The 13,918-nt window shown below is 43.7% G+C and overlaps 1 protein-coding gene across 2 annotated transcripts in view; it reads left to right on the forward strand.

The window, feature by feature from the left end:
• The first annotated feature begins 1,244 nt into the window (after positions 1-1,244).
• Positions 1,245-13,918, forward strand: part of FAM199X (family with sequence similarity 199, X-linked) — a 44,936-nt gene continuing 32,262 nt past the window's right edge. For both annotated transcript variants that reach the window (XM_055122253.1, XM_055122254.1), the window contains exon 1: positions 1,245-1,694. In XM_055122253.1, the coding sequence (XP_054978228.1) occupies positions 1,498-1,694 (197 nt within the window). In that variant the 5' untranslated portion in view covers positions 1,245-1,497. The remainder of the gene's footprint in view (positions 1,695-13,918) is intronic.

Consider the following 13,918-nt stretch of genomic DNA (forward strand, 5'->3'; position numbering starts at 1 on the left):
ATTTCTCACCCTGGACAGTCAAGTACCTTATCTGTGAATGCTTCCTTTAAAAGCCACATTCACAATACAGCATACCTTCTTGCAATCCAAATGAAAAAAAAAATAGACATGCTCAACAGTCAGATCATCAAATAGCCAAAGTAAGATGACAAATTTTAAAGGTGCTTGACAGTTGTTTTCATAAGAAGACAAGTCAAGGAGCTCAAAAATTTGGAGGGCTTTTTTGTATGGCTCCACTTCTCTTTTTTTATCTTCCTCCTGAGTTTTCACTCTTTCCCTCCTTAGCCACCTAGTTTTATGCTTGCATGTAGTTTCAGTGTAGTAACTTTTTCCTATAAATAAATGTTACTGATTTTTTTGCTTTGAGTTTATGGCCTGATTATTTTTATATGAAATGTGCTTCCTTTCATAAAAAGCAGTTTTTGTAAATTGTCTCAAAATGGATTCTCAACCTCTTAATTTCCTCTGAATATTGAAATAAAAATGCACGTGTCCAAAATCTGGGCCAATTTGTCTAGAAGACAAAGGAAGAAGAAATGAGAAGAAAGACCAGTCTGTGACACCTCCTGAACTGATTCAAGCTGAACAAGTTAAGCGTCAGATTGAATTTTTCACGGAATCATGGGCAGAAACACCGACTGACGTTTCGTTCAGGAGTCCAGGGTGGGATCACAGAGGAGACAACATCTGAACGTGGGCTTTGAGGATTAAGTAAAAGAGCCAGGTCTTTCGAAGCAGAAGGCCTAAGAGCAGTGAGAAGGCAGAGCGCTGCATCGGCCCGCAGCGCTGGGTACCCCGGTGGCTAGCGCCTGCAGTTCGCGGGCTCGTGAGGTCGGGGAGGAGGCTCGTGTCCTTTCCCCAGCTTTGTGCATCGGTGCTGGGCACTCATGCCTCGGAGCTCCATCGGGACTTGTTGAGCTGGGGCAGGGTGCCGAGCTGCGCTTTGGAGCGCAGGCCTCCCGTGTCTTTCTCACGCACCCACCGTGCGAGCTCGGCCGAGACCGTTTTTCGCGGAACGGTGGCTCGCGGCTCGGGCAGCAGTGGCCGCCGAGAGAGCCGAGGAAGCGGGGCGAGGAAGCCGGGCCGGGCGCGCGGGCGCGCGGCGCGGGCGGCGGTTCAGTTCCTCCTCCGCTCCAGCAGAGGGCACGGGGCGCAGCTTCCTGCCGCCCTTCCCTCCCGCCGGCCGCCGGGCCCACCGCAGCCGCAGTTCCGAGCCGCGCGCAGTGGGCGGGGCGGCGGCGGCGGCGCGGCTCCGCCAGGTCTTGGGCTGGCGGCGACCCCCGAGGTGGCCGCGGAGGCGCCGGGGCGGGGCCGGGGGGAGGTGCCGGGTGGTGGCCGCGGAGGCGCCGTGCTCTGCGGCAGCCCCTTTCGCGGCCGCGCGCGGCGTCGAGTCGAGCCCGCCGGGGAGCGGCGGCCGCGGCCGGGTCCGAGTGGGGGCGGGCAGAGGAGGGTTCCGGGCGCCGTCCGGGAGCCCCCGGGGGCCGGCCGTCTCCCACCATGTCCGACGAGGCCGCCGCCACGACTTCCTTCGAGAAGTTTCTCACGCCGGAGGAGCCCTACCCGTTCCTGGGCCCCCCGCGCGGCGCGGGCACCTGCCCGAGCGAGGAGCCGGGCTGCCTGGACATCAGCGACTTCGGCTGCCAGCTCTCGTCCTGCCACCGCACCGACCCGCTCCGGCGCTTCCACACCAACAGGTACGGGCGCCGCCGCGCCGCCGGGGACCCTGGGGCCGGGCCGGGGCCGCCTGGCGCGCCCGCTCCCTCCCGGCCCTCGCCGCCGCCGCTCCCCGCGCCCCGCGCCGTCCCCTCCCGGCCAGCCGGCATCCCCCCCTCTCTCCAGCCCCCCGCCCCCGGCCGGGCTTCTGAGCGCCGCGATCCCTCCCTCTCGGCCCACCACGCTCCGGAGCAGGCGAAGCCCGAACCCCCCCCCCCCCGCGCCCCTTGATTTTCAGACGCTCCCGGGTTCCCACCCAGCCCCGAAAGCTTCACCCCTTCCACTTCCGCCACGGAGCGCCCAGCCGCCGCCTCCCCGGCCACCCGGGGCTTCGGGGCAAGGGGACGCTTCTCGGCGCCCGGTGTGCCGTGTGTGTTTCTCCGTGTGTAGTCTGGCTCGGCCCCGTCTCCACTCGCAACACCACCCACCCAGTTGGAGCGCAGCTCGAGGAAACCAGACGATTCTCTCTTTTTCTTTCTTTCATTTTTTTTCCCTCCCGCCCTCCTCTCCTTCCTGAACTCTGCCTCCGCGCCTTAGGCCTTTCCAGAATGTGCAAGCTTTTCGATCTGGAGGATTTCTGGAAGAAATGTTGCCTTGGTTGGGAACCGCCACTGGAGGGATCAGGACTTCGCATAGGTTTCCTTGCGGGAAGGATAGTCGAGACTTTCAGGCTAGGTTTCTAAAGCAAATGCATGCGGAGGGGACATTCCTTCGTTGGTTTTATCGGAAGGCAAAGTGTGCTGTAGCGCTGTCTCACGCAAGCGTTTAAGTGTTACACCAAAATAGGGAGATTTCAAGATGTTTTATACATTGCCCCAAACTTTCATAGAGGCTCGCTCTCTCTCAGATGCACACACACACACAAACACACACACACACCACACAGAGGTGAACTATGAAGTAGGCATCTGCTTCTTAAATCTGATCCAGGTTTACAATACGAATATAAACAAATGCTTCTCCTTGTTTGGGTCATACCTGGTGGTGCTCAGGGCTTACTACTACCTCTGAGCTCAGTAATTACCCCTGATGGGGCTTGGGGGACCATATGCAGCGCTAGGGATTGAACCCATGGTAGGTTGGGGACTGTACCCAAGGTTGGGATATGACAGGCGCCTTAACCTCTGTACTATCTGTGATCCCTGATTCCTCCTTTTAACGTCCTTTGCTGCCCCCACTTTAAATCAGCTTATAGATGTACTGAGTTTATAATAGGTATATTTAAGGCATATTCTTGCCTTTCAGGCTATAATTTCAGTTATAGTCTGGAGCCAAGATATTATTGTTACAATACTGATTATGCAGAACAGCAGTGTAATGCATTTCAAAAATGAGTGGACTTAGATTTGTTAGGCTGTGCCAGATCTTGATTACAAAAATGAGGCCCAGAGAGAGTTCAGGGTCATAAAACCTAATAGGTAGGCAAAGCAAAGACTACTTGCTTTGGAGGCAGTGATGAAACTTGGGACAGAATTGATGGGTCCAATATTATAAATGATATAGTTGTTGACTAACAAAACGTGTTCAAGCCGTGATGTGACTCGGGTGAAATGTACCATATTTATGAAATCAAGCATGGTTAGAGTTATATACTTTGGAAAATAATACAGACTATTTTTACACATACTGGATATTTAAGTTTTGCAGCAGTAAAGCTTACAAAGGAAAGACAAAATGATATCAGGAGCCAGAAAGATAGAACAGGAATTCAAGTATGCCAGGAGTAGCCCCAGTGTACCTCTAGGTGTGCCTCCCCACAATTATTCCAAAATTGGTCAGCACTGATGAGTGCAGGTGATTGGGGACAAAAGATCAAAATAAGCACTGCCTGAACAGGTGGAGGTAATGGGAAATGAATTATGGAGATGAATATATTTCTTAAAGCTTTTTCTGTTGTTTTGTCATCCTCTGTTTTCCCCTAACCCTTCTCTAACCTCTCGGTGAGGTCAAAGTTGTTTTCCCAGACTGAGTAGTGAAGATGAGCGGAAGAGAATTCTGTTCAGACCTACATTGTCCAAGTCAGACATTTTCCCAATATACAGGCTGCTTTATTTAAACCTCCCTCTCCTCTCCTAATTTTTACAGGGTTTGAAGTGGCAATAGGGGATTTAATGTATCTTGCTCCCTACTCTTTTTCTGCAGAGATTGGGGGAAGTGGAATTAGCAGTAAATACAGAATATTTCTGCTCTAGGCTACTTTGCTTTTTCATTGTTTTCTTCTGGAATATTCTGCCTTCTTTCTCCTCCTCAAGATGGCATTTGAGAGGAACATATGTTTCCAGCCATTTCTTTTCAGGGAGATGCAAATAGCTAAATTAAATATGTGGGTAAAGTTTGGTTTCAGGAGTGATTTGTTTTGGAATTTTATCTGGCACTTTTCCCCTACATCACATTCCCCAATTCAAGCAGTACTCTCCAAGTCAAATCTGGGGTAGTAAGTACTGAAATTCTTCTTTGAGTTTAGTCTCATTATAAAACAAACGTTTGGGGGCCAGAGAGATAGTACATTGAATAGGGCACTTACCTTGTATGGGACAGGCCTGAGTTCGATCCCCGCCATCCCATATGGTCCCCTGAGCACTGCCAGGAATATTTCCTGAGTGCAGAGCCAGGAGTAACCCCTGAGCATCACTGGGTGTGGCCCCCAAATAAAAAACATAAATAAGGCAAATATCATTTCAGGTAGAAAGCTTGTTAGTGGATAGAAATGGTAGATAGTGATTTGCCTTTATTTTGTTGCTTGTTACCTAATAATAAAACTGTCTTTTTTTAAATACAGTTTGCCTCCATTATCTGAGAGATTTTTGTGTCTGAGAGTTGATCTTTTAAGTCTGAGAGCACTGTTACAATTGATTTGAATGAAATATTTGAGTATCCCCAGAGCCCCCCAAATAACTTACACCAAATAGGTGCACTTTACTTACAGATACCAGGGATAGTTTGTAAATGCTACCTTGATAAGGGCTTTATGATGACAGATTTATACCTGTTCATTTACTGGACTCTGGAATATATTTGCAATTCTCATTAATCAATTAACAATGGGAGGACAGTGCTACCGGACAGTGCATTAATTGAAAGTTTCTCACTCTATCTTATGATATCTAAGGTTGAATATTGTTAGTGCTAAGATTAGAGTAACTGAATTAAGTGGCTGTGTCTGTAGTCTAGGTTTAGTGGAAAAGAAATGACATGATCACAGCTAGTTTTCTAATAATTCGCAATTTCATATGCGTGCATTTTAGGGCTGAATTGGATTTGTCTGTAATTTGGGGAGAATCTTAATATTTAAATACAGTGTCATTATAGAATGCATGTTTATTTTTGCGTTTGTTTTTTTTCCCTTTGTATTTTGGAGCCATACGTGGCTGTGCTCAGGTCCTATTCTTGGCTTTGTGCTAAGAGAGAAGTCCTGGGGGTGCTTAGGGGAATGTATGTGGTGCTGGGGGTCAAATGCGGGCCAGCTGCAAGTATTTCAAGTGCCTTACCTGCTATATTATCTGTCTAACCCAATGTTGAAAGCAGTTTTGCTCTGTTTTGTTTTGGGGCCACACCCAGTAATGCTCAGGAGTTACCCCTGGCTTTGCATTCAGAGATCACGCCTGACGGTGCTCAGGGGACCACAAGGGGTCCTGGGGATAGAACCCGGGTCTGCAACATTCAAGGCAAGTGTGTGCTACACACGCTGTCTCTCTGACTCCCTGAAAACATTTTGTTTTGGGGACAAGATTTTATTTTATAGCACTTGTCCACTGTAACCTATTATACCATCATCCAATAAAGGGTGTCATTTAGCAGATTGAAAAGATTACAATAATGGTAGGGCCTGTAATTGTGAGAAGGAGCAGTTTAATATGAACTACTTGCTGTATCATTCTCTTCAACTTTCAGCTGTGTGTCAGTACTTTGACATTAAACAGTTGTAAAATGTGTGTGGGAAGACTGTGCCCCACTTGTGTATACTCTACTGGCAGAGTACGAAATGAACTGTTGTATAAATCAGTTATTCAGTTATGTTGGCTGAGAGCCTATTATCAGTTACCATTCATCAGAAAGAGGTAAAGACCACCGTGTACATTTTGTACCACCTTGTTTTCCTTTCCCATCATAGAATTCCAACTACAGAAGAGCTGTGAATTGCAGGTGGAAGAACTACTTCCCATGAAGTGATGCTGGCAAAAGAGGGAGAGAGAATTTGACTTAGGGGCTTGCTGAGACAAATTGACAATATGGACAAAGCTTTGGAGAACTATTGTGGGCTTGAAATATAAATCTTGGAGTACTCAAAACCAAATCCCAATAGTGTGTTAATAGAATAAGACTACAAAGTTTGAGATTGTGTAAAAAAATATACAATAAATTTGGTACGGGAGAAGAGATACACTATTTGCAGTGGTTTGGACCGGGAGAGGGTGTGTGAGAGTGTGTATGTGTGTGTGTGGTTGGTTGGTGGGGGAGGTGTGTGTGTGTGTGTGTGTGTGTGTGTGTGTGTGTGGTTGGTTGGTTGGTGGGGGAGTAGTTTTTCATTTAGCTTTTATTTTGGTTTTTCCAGAATAGAGATTTTTGTCTCTTTTGAAGCAACCCATTAGGGAAGGGAGAAATTGAAATGCAAGGAAGGGTAAGAGTCAGAGAGATAGCACAGTGGGTAGGGTGCCTGTCTCGCACACGGCCGACCCGGATTTGATTCCTCCATCCCTCTCGAGAGCCTGGCAAGCTACCGAGAGAGAGTATTCCGCCCGCACAGCAGAGCCTGACAAGCTACCCGTGGCGTATTCGATATGCCAGAAACAGTAATAAGAAGTCTCACAATAGAGGCGTTACTGTTGCCCGCTCGAGCAAATCGATGAACAACGGGATGACAGTGCTATAGTGCTGGATAAGATAAACATCCAAGCCAAATGGAAGATTTAACCTTAAAAATCAATTGAGAGTACTTCTTACAGAGGCTATAGAGGAGGTAGGAAAAATGGGTAAAGAATAATAGATAATTCAATTCACTGGAAGAAGAGGGTTATTTTTTTCAGGTGAGGGCTGGGGGTCTTCTAGCCAGTGGTCAAGGAACCTGGAGGCCACTCCTGGTGATTCTTGGTCAACAAGCTGATAATTTAGTGCTTGGGCTTGGGAAATGCAGTGCTGCTTGGGTCCAGAGGTTCGGGGTCAGCAGGGAGCCATTTGGTATTCAGGAAGCCATGTGGTGCCAGGGTATCGAACTTGGGGCCTTATGAATGAGAGGCATGCACTCGAGCCCCTTGAATTATCAGCTGAGCCCCCAAAGTTGGAACTTGACTATGTGGAATAGGGAATTTGTACTCTTACTTGGACGTCATGGGTTTCTGAGCTGCAGAGGTTAAGGTGGCTGTGTGAGGATTCTGGCAGGAAGTCAGTGATAAGTGATGCTAGGTGTCTGTCCTCTGAACTGAATACCCAGCATGAGTATGGAATGATTTGTAGCTGCTTGATAGTGGGATTTCGTTTGAATAGAGCCCACTTGCTGGATTTTTCATCCTGATGAGTAATGGTTAGTAGTACTCCAGAGAGGAAGAGTTTTCAGAAGAATATGTACATGATATGCAAGCTCAGGGACCATGCAGTACTGGGCATTAAATGGCTCAGTTGCATGGAAGGCAAGAGCCTTGGCCTTGTAGCATGCTCCAGCTCCTACACATGCTTTTCTTAATTGTACCAAAGGATCAGGAAAAGCCTGTGTACTTTATTTTTGGTTTTGGGTCACACACAGCTGCACTCAGGGCTTACTCTTGGCTCTGTTCTTAGGGATCCTTCTTGTTAGTATTCAGGGAACCAGATGAGGTGCCATGGATGAACTTGGGTAAGTCGTGTTCAAGGCAAGTAATCTACGTAATATACAATGACTCTGAGCCCGGGCCTATGTATTGTTTGTGAAAAGCCATGAAGATAAGTGTTCTTGGCTTCACTTTAAAAAAAAATAAAATTTGGCTAGTATACTATGTTTTTGACTTAAAACACATTTCTTTGTATCCATTTAAAGAATTAAATCACAGTGAGATACGCAGTCATCAAGTTTTTCATGATTGAGTTTCAGTCATACAGTGTTCCAACACTTCACCACTCTACATTTTTCACCATCAGTGTCTCCATTCTCCGCTCCCGGCCCCTCCGCCCCCCCTCCAGTCTGCCTCCATGGCAGACATTTTTCTTTTTTCTGTCTTTTCTCCCCATTCTTGCTTTTTAGGCACTGTGGTTTACAATACTGCTGTTACTGAAAGGGTATCATGCATATCACTTTATCTCCTCTTAGCTTCAGTTTGTGTCTAGAGTTATCATATCCGGCTGTCATTGTCATAGTGGTCCCTTCTCCGTCCTAACTGTATTCACCCTCCCCATTTCTGGCCCTCGTTTCTATTGTCTTTGGATATTCACATACTATGTTTTTTAAAAAATATTCTGTATCATTCTATGTTTGCCTCTCTCCAACAGACTTACTTCACTCAGCATGATACTCCCCATGTCCATCCACATACAAGCAAACTTTATGACTTCGTTATTCCTAATGGCTGCATAGTATTCCATAGTGTAGATAGTATTCCATTGTTTCTTTATCCATTCATCTGCACACGGGTTGTTTCCAGATTCTGGCTATTGTGAATAGTGCTGCAATAAAGGTAGTAGTGCACATGGCTTTTCTGCATTGTATTAAACGCCATTTCTTTGGTATTCTTTTTGCCAGGTTTATTTTATTCTTACTGTTGTAATAGTGTTAACGTTTATGCTTTTGGAGTATAGATTTATTACACCTCCACCACCACCGCCCAAGTGCCCAAGGCCCTTCACCACTGTCTTGATGTCACTTCTGGTTTGCCTCTTCCTCCCCTATCTCCCCATTGCCACCAGTTAATAACCTTAATTCGTCAATCAGCACTTTCTTTCAATATTTGAAAACAGTCCTTTGTGAGAAATTTTTGGCTCTAGCTAGGACCTTAGTGTTAGGTTTTTCTTAGTGAAATGAGAGATAAGGACTTTGTAAATTTGAATGATCTACTGCTGAGCACATGCACACATTCATTACACGTGTGACATGGACAGACTAATCTAAAAGACTCATACTCAGTTTTTTAATCACAAAAGCCCCTTATAGAAAATTGCATTCTTTTTGTTTTTTTTCCACATCCGGCTGTGCTCATGGCTTACTCAGGGATCACTTCTGGTGGTGCTTGGGGGCCCATACGGTTTGCCAGGGATCTAAACTAGGCCTGCTGCATGCAAGGGAAATGTCCTACCCACAACACTATTTGTTACAAGCCCTGAAAATTGCATTCTTAAGCAGAGCTATACAGATCATTCCTGATCCCTTTTCTTAAATAATAGTTTGGGCTAAAGTGATGGTATATCAGGTAAGGGGCTTGCCTTGCACATGGCTTACCTAGGTTCCATCCTTGACATTTTTTACGGTCTCCAAACACCACCAGGTGTTATTCCTGAGTGCAGAGCCAGGAATAAACCCCTAAGCATCACCTGGTATGACACCCGACCCCTCCCCTGCAAAAAACCCCAAAAGAGAACAGGGTCATTGTTGATATTAGGCTTTTTATATTCAAATACAATTAAAAATAAAGATTCAGGCTACATATTTAATTTGTGTCCATACTATTTGCACTTACCTAGTGTTGTCTTATTTCTTTGTTCTAGGACTGAAGAAAATGAGATGCTTAATAATTAAAAAGTACTTATTCACATGTTATTTAATTATTTCCCATGTTCTTAGGTATATATTTTTCTTTTCTGGTTATTACACATAATAGTTTTCTTCATGCTTTATTAATGCACATAGGGAAAATATATATACCTAAGAACATGGGGAATAATTAAATAACATGTGAATAAGTATTTTTTAATTATTAAGCATTTCATTTTCTGAAGCGATAGCCTAGCGGCTGGGCCATTTGCTTTGCACGCGGCGACCTGGGTTTGATTTCTCGCCCCTCTCGAGAGCCTGGCAAGCTACTGAGAGTAGCTTGCCCGCACGGCAGAGCCGTGGCGTATTTGATATGCCAAAAACAGTAACAACAAGTCTCACAATAGAGACATTACTGGTGCCCGTGCGAGCAATTCAATGAGCAGCGGGATGACACTGATACCGTGACAGTGACAGTGATTAATGCACTGTCATTTACAAAGTTATTCATAGCTGAGGTTTAGACATATGATATCACAGCTCTGATTCCAGTACCAGTGTCAATTTACGTCCACCAGTGTTTCCAGGTCTCCTCCCATATCCCACCCCCTGCCTCTCTCTCCCTTCTTATCACCCCCCCCCCCAACATGGCTTGCCCTCTTGACAGGCACCTTTCTAAGTTGGTCATTAAAGTTTGGGTCTCTTGATCTCAGAGTTGTTGACTCTGATTTGGATATTTAGCTGTCATTCCTTAACATCACCTTAGTACCGGACTCTGCTGACCTGGTCCCCCGTTGCTGTCTTTTAGTTTTAGCCCATGTGTCTTTTGCTGTATAGAAACTTTTAAGTTTGATGTAGTCTCATTTGTTTAATTTTAATTTTTAGCCTTTGCCAGTTGCATCATATCATTGAAGAGTTTTGAGGTCTACCTCTTGGAGCTTTCTGCCTATATTTTTCTCATTGTACTTTATAGATTTGGGTCTGATCTCAAGGTCATTGATCAATTTTGAGTTGACTTTTGTGTAAGGTGTGAGATATGGATCCAGCTTTTTTGTTCTTTTTGGGTCACACCTGGCGATGCACAGGTGTTACTCCTGGCTTTGCATTCAGAAACTACTCCTGGCGGTGCTCAGGGTACCATATGGGATGCTGGGAATCAAACCTGAGTCAGCTGCGTGCATGGCGAATACCCTACCTGGTGTGCTATCGCTCCAGCCCCAAGGAACCAGCTTTATTTTTGCATGTGGTTATCCAATTCTCCCAACACCATTTGTTGAAAAGACTGTCTTTATTCCATTTCATGCTCTCAGTTCCTTTGTCAAAAATTAGGTGATCATATATATGGGGTTTATCCTTGGATATTCTATTCTGACCCATTGGTCTGAGAGTCTTTATTCCTGTTTATTCACAGTGACTGTAGTATAGCTTCAAGATAGGTAGTGAGATTCCTCAGTTTCTTCTTTTTCAGTATGGTTTTGGCTACTTGTCTTCTATGATTTCACAAAAACTTTATAATTGACTGTTTTAAGTCTTGAAAAATGTTATCTGAATTTGATTAGGGATTGAATTGAATCTCCATAGTAGTTTATGTAAGATGTTCATTTTAACAATATTGATTCTTACAGTCCATGAGCATGGGATGTTTCTTTCATTTCCTGAGATCTTTAATTTCTTTGTTGAGTATTCTGAAATTTTCACTGTATAGGTCTTACCGATTTTGTTAAGTTGCTTCCTAGGTACTTGATGTTTTTGGACACTATTTTACATAGGATAGACTCTTTGATTACAAAAATAATAGTCATCTTTCTCCCAGATTTGTATTTGGGAATGGGAATAGATTCCTAGAAGGAAATGCTCTCTCTCTCTCTCTCTCTCTCTCTCTCTCCCTCTTTCTCTTTATCTCTCTCTCACACACACATACTGAGTCCAAAGGAATAAGCTTTTTTTTAAGCACTTGATATGGAGCTTGGATATGTAGCTCAGCAAAAGTGCACATGTTTGAAATATATGAAACCTTGGGTCTGATCCCTTACAGGCTCTATCCACACCTAACAAGAACAAAAAAGTTCTTGTCCAGAGTCATTATTTCCAGCTATCAATAAAAAAGCAAGAAAGTTAAGGTTCTTCAGTAACACAAGGGCCAGGAATATTGCCCCATATTTGGAAGCTCTCATGAGCTGGGGGAGAAGGCAGCTGGAATAGAGAAGGGATCACTAAGGCAATGATAGTTGGAGGAAAAGTTCAGGATGTGAGACGTGTGCTGAAAATAGATAAAGGACCAAATGTGATAACTTCCCTGTATCTATCTGTATTGCAAACCAATTCCCAAAAGTTGAGAGAGAGTATGGGGAAAATTATCTGCTGTGGAGGCAGGGGGAAGGTTGGAAATGGGCAATATACTGGGGACATTGGTGATGGAAAATGTACACTGGTTGAGGGATGGGTGTTTGATCATTGTATGATTGAAACTCAAACATGAAAACTTGTAACTATCTCAAGTGGTTTAATAAAAACACACATAAACAATGACATGGGGTGTAATAAATACAGACTTTTCCATTTATATGTACTATAAATTGCTTTTCATTAAGTAATGCCAGTTTAACACCCTTCTCAGTTTTGTTTCAATTTAAAAATTCCATCAGCAGTAACTATTTGGGTTTTAATCATATTTGTCTTAACAATAAAATATTAGCAAATTAAAAGATAATAGAAATTTTAACATTCTTAATATTAAAAAGTACTGTTTTCTTATTTTGCAAATGGGTTTTCAGCTGTGATCACAGTGGCCTTTCACTGTTAATTTTTTGAGAGAGGAACATAGCGAAAGCTTCTGAAAATAGACAGGAAATGAAATCATGGGTTGTGTAAATAGAGGAACATAATGATATTTCCCTAATATAAGAATACAAAAATCAAGCAAATTCCTGACTCCCCTGCCAGTGATTTAATCAGATCATTAAATTTTTTAAATAAGGAAAGTTGTTATTTGTTCATGGAGGGGAGCTCATTTCTGCAGAGTTGGGCTGAAAAGAAATTCTCATTAAGCACAGTTATCTAACAACTTTTATTTAGCACAGGACCTGGCATAAAGAATATGTGAATTGAATATTTATTCCATGAGTACATGTATAAAGGTAAAAAATGTCACATGCAGTTTGAAAGTATAAGAGGAAAAATAGTTTCTCAGAATATAATGTAGATTTGGTTTTCTATGCCTATGATGGATCTGGTGATCGCCATTCACTGCTTTTATGTTGCCTTTTTGCATGGGTCATTTAGCTAATTTTAAATTTGTTAAAAATGAGTTTAGGGGCTGGAGTGATAGCACAGTGGGTAGGGCGTTTGCCTTGCACACAGCCGACCCAGGTTCGATTCCCAGCATCCCATATGGTCCCCTGAGCACCGCCAGGCGTAATTCCTGAGTGCAGAGCCAAGAGTGACCCCTGTGCATCGCCGGGTGTGACCCAAAATACCAAAAAAATATGAGTCTATTTTATATCTAGAGTGTTCTTGAATTCTTAGATGAATTTTGTTTTATTTTTTCCTGCTTATAAATCTTGAAATCTACTTTTAATAGTTACTGAACTATAATAGTTCAGTGTATGTAATTATTTGTATTTTTAATTTATGTTGCTGCAATATGCTTTACAATAGTATTTAATATATTAATGTTTTTGACATATAGTGTTATGTATAGTGTTACTGGATCACACCCACCAGAGTTTACTTCCAAAATATACTTACAGGTAAAGATAAATGTTGTCATTACATTTTCAGTTTGTGGCCAGTGATGGTAGATCATGTATTTTACATCACCAAACTGTATGGTTTTCTGAGCACTTCAAAGAGTAAGCAACTGATCACCTCCAGGTGTGACCCAGAAACAAACAAACAAAAATTCAGGTTGCCCCAATTTTTTAAAATCAAGAATTTCAGAATTAAGGTTATCCATAAGATTAAAGTGGCTGAGGTAAATGAACTACATAATTCAAAGAAAAACTGGAGTTTTTTGGTTCTGAGTCACACCTTGCATTGCTTAGTAGTACTTCATCCGCACTCTGCACTCAGGGATCACTTCTGCCAGGCCTTGAGAAATCATATAAGGTACCAGGGACTTAATCTGGCTCAGTCACATGCAAGGCAAGTGCTCTGCTTGCTGTACTATCTCTCTGTCACCCAAAACTTGGATTTAATGAGGGATAAGAAACTAATAATAAAAATGGAAGTACCTATCTCAAGAAAAAAGTTGGCTTTATTTTTAAATTTTAGTCTTTTGTAAGATTTTATTATTGAATCACTGTGAGATAGACCTTTACAAAGCTGTTTGTGGTTAGGTTTCAGTCATACAGTGTTCTAACACCCGTCTCTCCACCAGTGTACGTTTCCCAGCACCAGGGTCCCCAGTTTCCCTCCCATCACTCTCCATGGCACCTTTCTCTCTCTTTTTTTTTGCTTTTTGGGTCACACCTGGCGATGCACAGGGGTTACTCCTGGCTCTTTACTCAGGAATTACCCCCTGGCGGTGCTCAGGAGACCATATGGGATGCTGGG

This window comes from Sorex araneus, chromosome X, assembly GCF_027595985.1.
Source record: "Sorex araneus isolate mSorAra2 chromosome X, mSorAra2.pri, whole genome shotgun sequence".
In the NCBI taxonomy this organism is placed as follows: domain Eukaryota; kingdom Metazoa; phylum Chordata; class Mammalia; order Eulipotyphla; family Soricidae; genus Sorex; species Sorex araneus.